This window comes from Moschus berezovskii, chromosome 15 (genome assembly GCF_049115385.1).
Source record: "Moschus berezovskii isolate FMDL1 chromosome 15, NW_MosBer_1.0, whole genome shotgun sequence".
Lineage (NCBI taxonomy): Eukaryota > Metazoa > Chordata > Mammalia > Artiodactyla > Moschidae > Moschus > Moschus berezovskii.
The window spans coordinates 54,675,809-54,691,258 of NC_142474.1; the positions used below are offsets into that span (position 1 = coordinate 54,675,809).

Consider the following 15,450-nt stretch of genomic DNA (forward strand, 5'->3'; position numbering starts at 1 on the left):
TTTGGATGAGAAATACCTGAAATCCAAAGACAAATGACAAACAGGCTGAAAAAATACTATGTGCTGCATTTATTTGGATTCATGGAGCTTTTATCTAATGTCACCCAACTCTTTTCTTCCAGAGCTGCATTTCCAACTATATTGCACGTTCCAGCCACACAGCATCTCTTTAATCCATAAATTTAAACCTATACCAGAGTGAAGAGTTTGTGAAGATTTATGAAAATAGAAAACTCCTGTTGGGGTCAGAATCTGACTAACAGCTGGGGAGAGAACCCTATTTACTAACAATTGTTTCCTTATTGCAGAAAGAAGCGATTTTCATGTTTGTTCTGAAGAAATACGTTAGTGTTTGCCACTAGCTTCCCATAGCACATAGCAAACATTACCCTGAACTTGAAAGTCTGCCTAAACTGGGTGCTAAGAGGCCAGCCTCTCTCAGCCCAAAGAATTTCAGCTTAAGGAAAAACTTGACCTGTGGGTTTGTGATCCATGGTGAAACAGGCTAAAAAAGTTTATCTGGAAAATAGCCTTTAACTGTTGTTTACATTTCTTGGATAACTTCTACCTTGTTTGGGGGGTTGTCTTTTTGTTTTGTTTTATCTTTTGAAATAATTTCTGGAATGCCATTTGAGAAAACTGGGTTGCGAGCCATTGGACTTTGATGATGGTACTTGAGAGCAGTGTTCCTCTATTTGTAAAACACTGTTACTGAAAGGAAGAAAAACATTTTATCAACCCCTGTTGTGTGATCCATTCATTCTGTGTCTCAGAACAAGTCCTGGGTTTTATAGAGAAACCACTTAGAAATATTTGTGAGTAATGGTACACCAGGGAGCACCACAATAGGATGTGTCCTAACTTTTTCTATACACAAGCTGCATCCAGTATAAACACGTAGGAAGTTGAAGGGTTTTCTTCTCTTTGGGCTGTTGTTTTACTACGGCTATTATACTACAACTACTGCTGCTGCTGCTACTACTACTAACAATAATAATAGACTGAAAGTGTCAGTTGCTCAGTTGTATCCAACTCTGCGATCCCATGGACTGTAGCCCTGGAATTCTCCAGGCAAGGATACTGAAGTGGGTTGCCATTCCCTTCTCTAGGGTATCTTTCCCGACCCAGGGATCAAACCCAGGTCTCCTGCATTGCAGACAGATTCTTTACTGTCTGAACCACCAGGGAAGCCCAATAGTAGGCGATACCTTGAGAATAACTGGTTCTTTCCAGCATCTCTGCTCTGTAGTTTGGTTACCTACTGAGTTAACATACCTTCCAGTGACCTATAAAAAGAAGAAATTGCACATGCTAAATCTCAAAAACTGCACATATAGCACACACCACACATACACACACAAACACCTGAGCATATGATGGAAAACATAAAAGGGAATCTTAAAGATTTCCACAATTCTGAATTTTCTAAGCTCAAATTTTAATCTTACACTATAAAGCAGTGGTCCCCAACCTTTTTGGCAACAGGGACCGGTTTAGTGAAAGATAATTTTTCCACAGACTAGGGTATGGGGATGATTTGGGGATAATTCAAGCATATTACATTTATTATGGACTTTATTTCTATTATTATCACATCAGTTCCACCTCAGACTATCAGGCATTAGATCCTAAAAGTTGGAGACCCCTGCAAAGACTTCTCTACCAGATTCTCCATCACTGAGTCTCCCTGAGCTAGTGCATCACCCACCTGCCATTGTCCTGGAATATTGCAAAGTCCATATGGCTGACCATCATGCTCACTCCCATGCATCCCATTAGCCCAGTGCTTTGAACATCCCCTCTAAGTCCTTACCTCTGAAATATTCAGTTCAGCACCCAAGACTCTAATAAATCAGTCTCCTGTTTTTCTATTTTTCTCACTTCCTTCCTCCACTAGCCCTTTTCTTCCTTGATACAAAAACTTTCTCTGAGTCAGTTAACCCACGCCACTCTGAAGACTGCCTTTGGCTATACTTTCTTTCCTGACAAGCCTGGAATCTATGATGAGTTGGTTACAACATCCTTTTATGAGCTCCCTTGCGTCACCTCCCTTGTCCTCAGTGCTTTCCGAGTCCCTGGCCTGACCATCTCCCTCTGCTGGATCCCAGATTCTGGCTTCTCGACTTCTTGGCCTGTGGGCATGTTACAGATGGATGGTGCCTGGTGCTCACTGGGCAGCGGCATCTGCAGAGTCTCCTCGGCTGATGGCCACTCCCTCTCATTCTCCTCATCGGCTTCTCCAAAGGTTCACGACATGCCCTGTACCTCCTCTCCCATCTCTCAAGCATCACTACCATTAGCCAGTGACCATAAAGCAAGACAGTCTTCAAATGACCCATTTCCCATCCCCGCCAACTCCTAATCATCTCTCCCTCACCCTTAGCTCCTCTCCAGCACTTCCAGAGGAGAGTCCTTCTCCCAATTCCGAGTTTAACTTTGCTGTCTCAAGTATTCCCCGTTTCCAGTATCTGCAACCTCTTCCTCTCTACCCGTTCCTTCCTTGGAGCAAATTAAAGTTACTTATATATCCTCTGTTTTGAAAACAAACTAGAAGCAAATAACTTGCCTCTGTATCCTCTTCCAAGAATGGATTGTTTTACCCTCCATTTGTTAGCCAAGCTGTATTGCTATCCCTACTTCCTTATTTCTCTTTTACTCTTATTATCATTTTCTTGGTTTTCATATTAAGAGATACTAAATGTCCATCAAAGGAATGAATCAGGCAAGATGTAAAAACATAAAGAAGAAAATATTTGATTTCTAGTAATGTCATTGCCCATTTACTGTTCTGTTTTCTATTTATTTATGTATTAGTTTGTTTTTGTTTCACTCATAAACATTTTGTTGTATGTTGTCAATAATTAAGGACACTCTTTAGAAATCCATAATACCATTGTCATACCTAAAAAGTAATTAGCAAAACTTCTTTAATATCATTAAACCTCCACCACTGGTAACAATTAGAGAGCTACTCTGAATAGTCCTATTTTTGATACACAATGTAAGTAAACATTCATTTTTTAAAATCTTATATGCGATTTGGTAATCTGCCTTTTCCTCTACGATCTTGTATTTTTCTAAATTACTGTGTAGCGCTCCCTCATTTTAAAAAACTGTCAATAATCTTTTCTATAATGGTCATAACTTTTTCAACAGTATCCTGTTCAGTTCAGTTCAGTTGCTCAGTCGTGTCCGACTCTCCGCGACCCCATGAATCACAGCACGCCAGGCCTCCCTGTCCCTCACCAACTCCCGGAGTACACTCAAACTCATGTCCACAGAGTCGGTGATGCCATCCAGCCATCTCATTCTCTGTCGTCCCCTTCTCCTCCCACCCCCAACCTTTCCCAGCATCAGAGTCTTTTCCAGTGAGTCAACTCGCCACATTAGGTGGCCAAAGTATTGCAGTTTCAGCTTCAGCATCAGTCCCTCCAATGAACATCCAGGATTGATCTCCTTTAGAATGGACTGGTTGGATCTCCTTGCAGTATAAGGGACTCTCAAGAGTCTTCTCCAGCACCACAGTTCAAAAGCATAGATTCTTCGGCAATCAGCTTTCTTCACAGTCCAACTCTCACATCCATACATGACCACGGGAAAAACCATTGCCTCCTGTATATGCCCATAAAGTTTTATTACTATCTTTTGTCTCCTTACAAACAGCTACTAAGAATCTTTGTGGTTTTTTTGTTTTGTTGCTTTCATATTCCGGAGAAGGCAACGGCAAGCCACTCCAGTACTCTTGCCTAGAAAATCCCATGGACGGAGGAGCCTGGTAGGCTGCAGTCCATGCGGTCGCTACGAGTCAGACATGACTGAGCGACTTCACTTTCCCTTTTCACTTTCACACATTGGAGAAGGAAATGGCAACCCACTCCAGTGTTCTTGCCTGGAGAATCCCAGGGACGGGGGAGCCTGATGGGCTGCCGTCTATGGGGTCACACAGAGTCGGACACGACTGAAGTGACTTAGCAGCAGCAGCAGCAGCAGCAGCAGCTTTCATATTTGGGGGATGAAGCTGTATTTCATCTCTTAGCCATTAGGCATTAGTTCATATGATAGGATTGAGATTTAATTTCATACTTCTTGAAATAATTATTCATTTCTCTAAATCAATTCATTCTTTAGTTTTGTGGTTCAGTTTCCATCTCTCCCAATCTTCTGCTCAGGAAAGGGCCTCCATAACTTCTTGTTGTTGTTGTTATTGTTCTTTAGTTGAGATTTAATTGACATGCAACATTTTATTGGATTCAGATGTACAACATATTCAATATCTGATCACAATGTCTGGTTAACATCCGTCACTTTCAGTTCAGTTCAGTTGCTCAGTCGTGTCTGACTCTCCGCGACCCCATGAATCATAGCACACCAGACCTCCCTGTCCATCACCAAGTCCCGGAGTTCACTCAAACTCATGTCCATGGAGTCGGTGATGCCATCCAGCCATCTCATTCTCTGTCGTCCCCTTCTCCTCCCGCCCCCAATCCTTCCCAGCATCAGAGTCTTTACCAGTGAGTCAACTTGTCACATTACCTCATTACAAATTTCTTTTTCCTTGGAATGAGAACTTTTAGACCCACTCTCTTAGCAAGTTTCAAATATCCAATACAGTATTTTTACCTATAGCCACCATCTATACATTACATCCCCAGAACTTACTTATTTGATAACTGAAATTGGTACCCACCAATTTGCAACCACCAATCTATTCTCTGTATAGATAAGTTTGTTTCATAGATTTTGGGGGGAGGGGTTGTTTGTTAAAGATTTCACATGTATGTAAGATCACAAGGTCTTTCTCTGTCTGATTTATTTCAGTTAGCATAATGCCCTCAGGGTCCACCCATTTTGTCACAAATGGCAGCATTTCCTCCTTTTTTATGGCTGAATAATACTGCACTGTATATTGTTGTATATGTATACCACACTGCCTTTGTCCATTCATCTGTGGACACAGAGGTTACTTCCAGGTTTGTCTATTGGATATAATGCTTCAGTGAACCTGAATGCAGATAGCTTTTCTAGTTAGTGTTTTTGTTCTCTTCAGGTAACTATCCAGAAGTGGAGTTGCTGGATCATATTCCATAATTTCTTAGGTGACAGATTCAATGAATCCTTTTAGTCGTAACCTTTCTTTATTCCTCTGCAGGATTTACATTCTTAATCATATATTTTTTAGTTATTTTTCTTTCCTGCTACACTCTTTCGGTCAATCAAGTCCTTGAGACCAACCGAGAATTGAGGTGGGTGATTAGAGTCCACCTCTCCTTGGGAGGAATAGCAAACAAGGAATCGTCACTTATTTTTGCAACTTTCTTTTACTTAGGTTTCTATAGAATCACACTTCTCCTGGGTTGTCTCCCACATCTGATATCCCCGCCTCTGACTTTTCCCTGCCAGGCTCTTTCCTCTCTGGTTTTTTGTTGTTGTTTGGTTGGTTGGTTGATTTGGAATTCTGGTTTCTTTTTTTATGTTTGCTGAGATATATTATTCTATGCTTTTCATGGGGCAACTCAGACCAGTTGGCAGGCAATGACTATGCAGCTTGACAGGTGCTGATGGAGAACAGAGCCATCACCTGGAACATCAAACAGCCTCAGGGAATCAGCCTGCTGCAGGGCAAGAGTGGGACATGGTTCTACTTGCTGGGGAGCAGGATGCTCTGGGCTCTTGGTGAAAAAGGACACTGGAGCACAGGTGGAGGTCAGCACACACATGGCTGAGCAGTCTTACTAAGAAACCTGGACTCTATCTTTCTGTTTATCCAGGAGATTTTTCTAGGTTCTTAGGATGTACTGAGCACTATCATTTCAGCTGCAGTTTAGGAATATCTTGTTTTCTTCCCACAGGGATGAGCATACTAGGATTACTTCTGTGACTACAGAAAGAGACCAGGTAGAAACAGATGTGCTGGTGGGGAGGGGTAGCAGGAAGCCAAAAATTCAGGACTTATACTCAGTCAGTCTAAAATAAAATATTTTAATGGGATAGTATTTGTGATTTATTGGGATTCTCAAAATGTTTATTTGGTGAGCAGATATGGCTGGCATGGAGCCTGAGATAACATCATAAGTTCTAGAACACTTGCCAAACAAACTCAGGGCTGAAAACAAGCTCCATTACAACACAGTGTATACATGGGGTGCTAGGGAAGAGTCATTTTCATTAGAATATGGTTCATCAGAGGGGGAAGAAGGGTATGAAGAACTGGGAGATTGGGGTTGACATATAAACACTATTGATTGTGCTCAAGCTCAGTTGCTAAGTCCTGTCCAACTCTTTGTGACCCAAATGAACTGTATCTCAGACAGGCTCCTCTGTCTATGGAATTTCCCAGACAAGAACACTGGAGTGGTTTTCCATTTCCTTCTCCAGGGGATCTTCCCAACCCAGGGACTGAACCTGCATCTCCTTCCTGGTAGGTGGATTCTTTACCACTGAGTCACCTGGGAAGCCCATACGCTATTGATAGTATGTGAGAAGGGAATGGCAACCCACTCCAGCATTCTTGCCTGGAGAATCCCATGGACAGAAGAGCCTGCTGGGCTTCAGCCATGGGCTTGCACAGAGTTGGACATGACTGAGCAATTAACACATAAAAGAGATAACTAATGAGAACCTACTGTAGAGCATAGGGAACTCTACTCAGTGGTCTGTGGTGACCTAAATGGGAAAGAAATCTTAAAAAGGGGTGTATGTGTATATATATATACACACAAACACATACATACCTATAGTTGATTCACTTTGCTGTGCAGTAGAAAGTAACACAACATTGTAAAGCAACTATACTCCAAGAAAAAAAAATTTTTTTTAATTTATTTTATTGGAGCCAAATTACCTTACATTAATATATTGGTTGGTTTTGCCATACATTGACATGAATCCTCCCCGGGTGTACATGTGTTCCCTTTCTTGAACCCCCCTCCCACCTCCCTCTTCCCCATATCCTCCCTCCAGGTCATCCCCGTGCACCAGCCCCAATCATCCTGTATCATGCGTCAAACCTGGACTGGTCACTTATGATAATATACATGCTACAATGCCATTCTCCCCAATCATCCCACCTTCACCCTCTCCCACAGAGTCCCAAAGACTGTTCTATACACCTATGTCTCTTTTTCTGTCTTGTATACAGGGTTAAGGTTACCATCTTTCTAAATTCCATATATATGCGTTAGTATACTGTATTGATGTTTTTCTTTCTGGCTTACTTCACTCTGTATAATAGGCTCCAATTTCATCCACCTCATTAAAACTGACTCAAATGCATTCTTTTTGATGGCTGAAAAATACTTCATTGTGTATATGTACCAAAGCTTTCTTATCCATTCATCTGCATATGGACATCTAGGTTGCTTCCATGTCCTGGCTATTATAAACAGTGCTGCAATGAACACTGGAGTACATGTGTCTCTTTCAATTCTGGTTTCCTCGGTGTGTATGCCCAGGAGTGCGATTGCTGGATCATATGGCAGTTCTATTTCCAGTTTTTTGAGGAATCTCCACACTGTTCTCCATAGTGGCTGTACTAGTTTGCATTCCCACCAACAGTGTAAGACGGTTCCCTTTTCTCCACACCCTCTCCAGCATTTATTGCATGTAGACTTTTGGATAGCAGCCATTCTGACTGGTGTGAAATGGTATCTCATTGTGGTTTTGATTTGCATTTCTCTGATTATGAGGGATGTTGAGCATTTTTTCATGTGTTTGTTAGCCATCTTTATGTCTTCTTTGGAGAAATGTCTGTTTAGTTCTTTGGCCCATTTTTTGATTGGGTCACTTATTTTTCTGGAATTGAGCTGCAGGAGCTGCTTGTATATTTTGGAGATTAATCCTTTATCAGTTGCTTCATTTGCTATTATTTTCTCCCATTCTGAAGGCTGTCTTGCTTAGAGTTTCCTTTGCTGTGCAGAAGCTTTTGATTTTAATTAGGTCCCATTTGTTTATTTTTGCTTTTATTTCCAATATTCTGGGAGGTGGGTCTTGGAGGATCCTGCTGTGATTTATGTCGGAGAGTGTTTTGCCTACGTTCTGCTCTAGGAGTTTTATAGTTTCTGGTCTTACATTTAGCTCTCTCATCCATTTTGAGTTCATTTGGTGTATGGTGTTAGGAAGTGTTCTAGTTTCATTCTTTTACAAGTGGCTGACCAGTTTTCCCAGCACCACTTGTTAAAGAGACTGTCTTTTCTCCATTTTATATTCTTGCCTCCTTTGTCGAAGATAAGGTGTCCATAGGTGCATGGATTTATCTCTGGGCTTTCTATTTTGTTCCATTGATCTATATTTCTGTCTTTACACCAGTACCATACTGTCTTGATGACTGTGGCTTTGTAGTAGAGCCTGAAGTCCGGCAGGTTAATTCCCCCAGTTCCATTCTTCTTCTTCAAGATTGCTTTGGCTATTAGAGGTTTTTTGTATTTCCATATAAATTGTGAGTATATTGTTCTAGTTCTGTGAAAAATATTGTTGGTAGCTTGATAGGGATTGCATTGAATGTATAAATTACTTTGGGTAGTATACTCATTTTCACCATATTTATTCTTCCAATCCACAAACACGGTATATTTCTCCATCTATTAGTGTCCTCTTTGATTACTTTCACTAGTGTTTTATAGTTTTCTATGTACAAGTCTTTTGTTTCCTTAGGTAGATATATTCCGAAGTATTTAATTCTTTTCGTTGCAACAGTGAATGGAATAGTTTCCTTAATTTCTCTATTTTCTCATTATTAGTGTATAGGAATGCAAGGGATTTCTGTGTGTTGATTTTATATCCTGAAACTTTACTGTATTCATTGATTAGCTCTAGTAGTTTTCTGGTAGAGTCTAGGGTTTTCTGTGTAGAGGATCATGTCATCAGCGAACAGTGAAAGTTTTACTTCTTCTTTTCCAATTTGTATTCCTTTTATGTCTTTTTCTGCTCTGATTGCTGTAGCCAAAACTTCCAGAACTATGTTGAACAGTAGTGGTGAGAGTGGGCACCCTTGTCTTGTTCCTGACTTTAGGGGAAATGCTTTCAGTTTTTCACCATTGAGGATAATGTTTGCTGTGGGTTTGTCATATATAGCTTTTATTATGTTGAGGTATGTCCCTTCTATTCCCACTTTCTGGAGAGTTTTATCATAAATGGATGTATTTTGTCAAAGGCTTTCTCTGCATCTATTGAGATAATCATATGATTTTTATTTTTCAGTTTGTTAATGTGGTGTATTACGTTGATTGATTTGCGGATATTGAAGAATCCTTGCATTCCTGGGATAAAGCCCACTTAGTCATGATGTATGATCTTCTTAATGTGTTGCTGGATTCTGATTGCTAGAATTTTGTTAAGGATTTTTGCATCTATGTTCATCAGTGATATTGGCCTGTAGTTTTCTTTTTTTGTGGGATTTTTACCAGGTTTTGTGATTAGGGTGATGGTGGCCTCATAGAATGAGTTTGGAAGTTTTCCTTCCTCAGCAATTTTCTGGAAGAGTTTGAGTAGAATAGGTGTTAGCTCTTCACTAAATTTTTGGTAGAATTCAGCTGTGAAGCTGTCTGGACCTGGGCTTTTGTTTGCTGGAAGATTTCCGATTACTTCCTCTATTTCCGTGCTTGTGATGGGTCTGTTCAGATTTTCTATTTCTTCCTGGTTCAGTTTTGGAAAGTTGTACTTTTCTAGGAATTTTTCCATTTCTTCCAAGTTACTCAATTTATTGCCATATAATTGCTGATAGTATTCTCTAATAATCCTTTGTATTTCTGTGTTGTCAGTTGTGATCTCTCCATTTTCATTTCTAATTTTATTGATTTGGTTCTTCTCCCTTTGTTTCTTGATGAGTCTGGCTAGTGGTTTGTCAATTTTATTTACCTTCTCAAAGAACCAGCTTTTGGCTTTGTTGATTTTTGCTATGGTCTCTTTTGTTTCTTTTGCATTTATCTCTGCCCTAATTTTTACGATTTCTTTCCTTCTACTGACCCTGGGGTTCTTCATTTCTTCCTTTTCTAGTTGCTTTAGATGTAGAGTTAGGTTATTTAGTTGACTTTTTTCTTGTTTCTTGAGGTGTGCCTGTATTGCTATGAACTTCCCCCTTAGCACTGCTTTTACAGTGTCCCAGAGGTTTTGGGTTGTTGTGTTTTCATTTTCATTCATTTCTATGCATATTTTGATTTCTCTTTTGATTTCTTCTATGATTTGTTCATTATTCAGCAGCGTGTTGTTCAGCCTCCATATGTTGGCATTTTTAATAGTTTTTCTCCTGTAATTGAGATCTAATCTTACTGCATTGTGGTCAGAAAAGATGCTTGGAATGATTTCAATTTTTTTGAATTTACCAAGGCTAGATTTATGTCCCAGGATGTGATCTATCCTGGAAAAGGTTCCGTGTGCGCTTGAGAAAAAGGTGAAATTCATTGTTTTGGGGTGAAATGTCCTATAGATATCTATTAGGTCTAACTGGTCTATTGTATCATTTAAAGTTTGTGTTTCCTTGTTAATTTTCTGTTTAGTTGATCTATCCATAGATGTAAGTGGGGTATTAAAGTCTCCCACTATTATTGTGTTATTGTTAATTTCCCCTTTCATACTTGTTAGTAATTGTCTTACATATTGCGGTGCTCCTATGTTGGGTGCATAAATATTTATAATTGTTATATCTTCTTCTTGGATTGATCCTTTCCAAGAAAAATTAATTTCAAAAAAACAGAATATGGTTCTCTCCTGAGGGAGCACTTCTTACAGTTACAGGGTGTGGGGCTCAGACCACATCCGGCTGTTTTCCCACCATCAGCACTTCTCTTTTCTGCCACCTCAGAATCCATCTTACCGTTCAGAATGCTCCTCAGTTCCCTGACAGACAGCAAGAGGAAAGTAACGAGAAACTGATGGTTCACACTTAGAAGATCACTTCCACATTCTCTCTGTCCTTACAGGGAAATAACTCCCACTTAAAATTTTATCCTTGCAAGATAAATGTTCCAGCAGTGCATTCCCCAGGCTTTAGGAATTCCTATTACTGGACAATGTTGAGGCTTGTTTCTCGCCAGTGTAGTTCATCTTTTGTTTGTTTTGTTTTGGCTGCCACATGGCATGTTCAATCCCTGACCAGGGATCAAACCTTCACTCCCTGCAGTGGAAGCACAGAGTCTTAACCAGTGGACCACCAGGGAAAGAAAGAGAAGTTGCTAAGTCATGTCCGACTCTTCGCAACCACATGGACTGTAGCCTGCCAGGCCCCTCCATCCATGGGATTTTCCAGGCAAGATTACTGGAGTGAGTTGCCATTTCCTGGTCCACCAGGGAAGCCCAGTGTAGCCCCATCTTGCTGATGGGGATACTGCTTTTTAATGAGAATGTATCTAAATTCTTAGGTGAATCATAGTCAATAAAAGAAATTGCCTGGTGCTCAAGGCTAATGAAAAAGGTAACAAGTGTTCTTGTACCTGGTATAATGTCTCTGGCTCTCTTTGCAGCCGGCTGCCCCCCCAGAGGACACCCCTGAGCTGAGTGCATTTTTGCGAAACTCTACCATCCCTCATCTAGTCAGGAGGAGAGACGTGCCTCAATTGGAGCCTCACAGACAGAGCCCTGCAAAGATCCTGGTGAGTTGTCTCAGAGCATGGAGATCTGAGAGGGGAGGTTGAACCAGACAGAATTCCCAAAGGTAGGAGGTTTCAATTTTCAACTTTAAGTACCATTTTTCAGTCATTTCCCAAACTCAGATATGACCAACTTTTTGGCAATAGGTATTTCAGACTCAAAAGAGACTTTTTTTTTTTTCAATATAACTTTTTCACTCTTCTGAACCTGCCCTGGAGGCTACATGGGAGAAGTAATAATGGAAACATAAAACGTGACCTTTCGTACATTTCAAGAAGACAAAGATGCAGTCGTCAGCTGGTCCCCAGATACTGAGCTGGTGAGAGTTGGAGTGAGCCTGGAGAAATACTGCCCATGCAGTGGGTCTTAAGGTGTCTCACCCCATCCCTGGATCTCACAGTCCTCTGCTCCACTGGAGGAGTCAAGAATAGTGTTTGCAGATGTTCTGGGCCCAAAGCATTGGGGTCTGTGGTGGATCTAGCCTGAGCTTAGTCAGCTCTTTGTAAAACTGCAGATGGCATTCGTGACACAGCACTTTCTTTAAAAAAAAAAATTATTTCTTTTTGGCTGCACCGAGTCTTTGTTGCTGCTTGGGCATTCTCTAGTTGCGGCAGGCAGGGGCCACTCATGGTTGTGGCACATGAGCTTCTCATAGCTGTGACTTCTCTGGTTGTAGCACAGGGGCCTAGGTGCTTTGCCGCATATGGAATCTTCCTGGACCAGGGATCAAACCAGTGTCCCCTACACTAGCAAGCAGATTCTTATCCACTGTACTACCAGGGAATTCCATGACTCAGCATTTTCAATTCAGTTTTCCCACTCATCGTACTGTGAATATTAACGCCATTAGCTGTATGCTTGCGTGCGTGCATTCTTCAGTTGTGTCTGAATCTTTTTGACCGCATGGACTGTAGCCCACTAAGCTGCTCTGTCTATGGGATTCTCCAGGCAAGAATGCTGAAGTGGGTTGTCGTGCCCTCCTTCAGGGGATCTTCCCGACGCAGGGACTGAACCTATGTTTCTTATGTCTCCTTAAGAGACTTAACTTCCTTATTGGCAGGCAAGTTCTTTAAGACTAGTGCCACCTGAGAAACCCAGCTGTATGCTTTAAAAGGGTTAAAATATTGTTTTGTTTGATACAGGTGTTTTAAAATTTTTATTTTTATTTTTTAAAATTTTTTTGGCTCTGCCATACAGCATGTGGGATCTTAGTTCACAAATGAGAGATTGAACCCACGACCCCTGCAATAGAAGTAGAATCTTAACTACTGGACCACCAGGGACCTAAATGTACGTGTTTTTTAAAAATATATGCCAAGCCTGACAGATAATGAGGGCGCTGCCCCAAGAATCTTTGATCACTGCAACAAATGATGATAAAACCTACATAATCTAACACTTCAGAAGCTGAGACACATAGGGATGGGTAGGGCAAAAAGTAACCAAATATAGAGAAAAAGAATAGTATAAAACAGAATTTTTCAAGTCAGGGTAACAGACTGAACACTTGTATTTGCCTAATTTTCTCCCCCAGATCCCACTGAAAAGACAATAAACATTTGTCTTGGACATACTCTGATATTCATTTATTTTATCCCAACCACATAAAAGGTTTCCAACATGAAACTTTTTTGTTTCATGTCCATTGACACAAAAGTGCAAGGTGTGAGTCTGATGTAATCAGTTAAATGAAGAGAGGAACATTTATTATAAAAGAAGTATCTTCAATTACATGGCAAAAAGCTATAGCAGTTGGCAGATATGACTCAACTTTCTATAAATTTTTATGGCAGTGTAATGTTTTTCAAAATATAAGAGTAGGGAATATATATGCTATTCAGTTTAGGATAAAATAATGGATTATTTTATTAGTATGATTATAATTATTAGTATGATTATTTTCAAAAAGCTTCCAGGAAGAATGAAAGGACAGAAAACAGTGATTTAAGTTATGAAGGTGTAACGTACAGTGTGGTGACTACAATTAACAATACCACATTGCATATTTGAAAGTTGCTAAGAGTGTAGATCTTAAAAGCTGTCATCACAAGAAAAAAATTTGTAACTATGCGTGGTGATGGATGTTAACTAGACTGATTGTGGTGCTCATATCACAACATATACAAATATCAAATCAATACACTGTATACCTGAAAGTAATAATGGTATATATCAATTGTGTTAGTTGCTCAGTCATGTCCCATTCTTTGTGACCCCATGGACTGTAGCCCACCAGATCCCTCTGTCCATGGAATTCTCCAGGCAAGAATATTACAGTGGGTAGCCATTCCTTTCTCCAAGGTATCTTCCTGACCCAGGGATCAAGCCCAGGTCTCCTGCATTGCAGGCAGTTTCTTTACTCTCTGAGCCACCAGGGAAGCCCAATTATATATATTAATTATAACTCAATTTAAAATTTAATAAATAATTCATCTTTAAAGAAAGAAAACAAGGATTGACAGCTATAGAATTCTCATATTCAGTAGCAATAAGAAAGCCCTCTGCCAAACCAATGTCCCAAACTATGAGGATCAACAGTTTAGAAAATTGAGATTTGAATATATTTTACATTTTCCACTTTATCATATTTCTCACAAGTACACCAAGGCAACAGAGATCAAAAACTAAAATTCATTTGAAAATTCTATGCATTTCTGTTGGGCCAGATTTTGACCAATCTCAGTAAAGAGACTTTACCCAATCTCAGTAAAGTCAAAATCTGTAGGGTCAGATTTTTCCCTCCTATTTTTTCTCATTAAAGATTTTTATTTCAAGATGATTTTTAACTTCTGAACATCATAGAAAATTATTACTTATAGAAGAGAGCAAGGTGATCTTTGATTTCCATATCTGAAACTCATATTTTATTCCCTTTCTCTCTTATTGGTTCAACAATTGCAAATCATCCACCTCCCCATGTCCTCGAGTCAAAGCAGTTCTGGATAGGGAGTGATTATGCAAAGTTTATTCTGAAATCAAAAGCTAAATAAGACCTCCTACAGTTTTTGTTTAGTTAAAAACAACTTACTGAATCCCGTTTCTGATTAGGAATTTGAAAGTGCAGAGTGCCAGCATCCTGTATTGGGATCATACTTTCCAGTTTGCATAGGAAAAAATTTATATCTGTTAACACGGAGCTATAATTTCTCCTCTGCCTGAGAACATCCTAGCCTTTCTCATCTTGCTGGTTTTGTATAATAGTTATCATCCCATCTCCCTAAGCTCTTGTCTCCCTTTTGTTACTCAGCTTACAGAAACCTTATCTTTCTAACCCTCCTCGGCATGTGATACTCTTGATCACTTCTTGAAATCATCACATCCCTTGCCATCCCCAAAACATTCTCTCCTGATTCTCTTCCTACTTTTTGGACTCCCCCTTCTTAGCCTTTTGCACAGACTTTTCTTCCCATCCCCAAATGTTCCTTTACCTCAGGATTCCACCCTCAGCCCCTGCTCTTCTCTCACATTGAGTCTTCTCTGTCAGAGAAATTCTTGCCTGACCCTAACTCCAGTCATGCCTAAGTGCCTCCTGCCCTCTCAGCCCCCAGCCTGGCTATACTCTAGACCAGGGGTCCCCAACTCCAGGATCTAATGCCTGATGATCTGAGGTGGAGCTGATGTAATAATAATAGAAATAAAGTGCACAATAAATGCGATGTGCTTGAATCATCCGGAAACCGTCACTACACACACACACACACACACACACACACCCCTCATCCATGGAAAAGCTGTCTTCCATGAAACCAGTCCCAGATGCCAAAAAGTTTGGGGACTGCTGCTCTAAACTGTGTCATCTTTCTGGATGTCTGATCAACACACCAGACCCAACGTGCGCACAACTCTCTGTCTCCATGAACCACCCCCAAC

At 40.3% G+C, this 15,450-nt stretch overlaps 1 protein-coding gene across 1 annotated transcript in view; it reads left to right on the top strand.

The window, feature by feature from the left end:
* Nucleotides 1-15,450, top strand: part of ITGA8 (integrin subunit alpha 8) — a 203,458-nt gene that overhangs the window by 156,447 nt on the left and 31,561 nt on the right. The window contains exon 26 of the mRNA XM_055429258.2: nt 11,454-11,582. Coding sequence (XP_055285233.2) covers nt 11,454-11,582 — 129 coding nt within the window. The remainder of the gene's footprint in view (nt 1-11,453; nt 11,583-15,450) is intronic.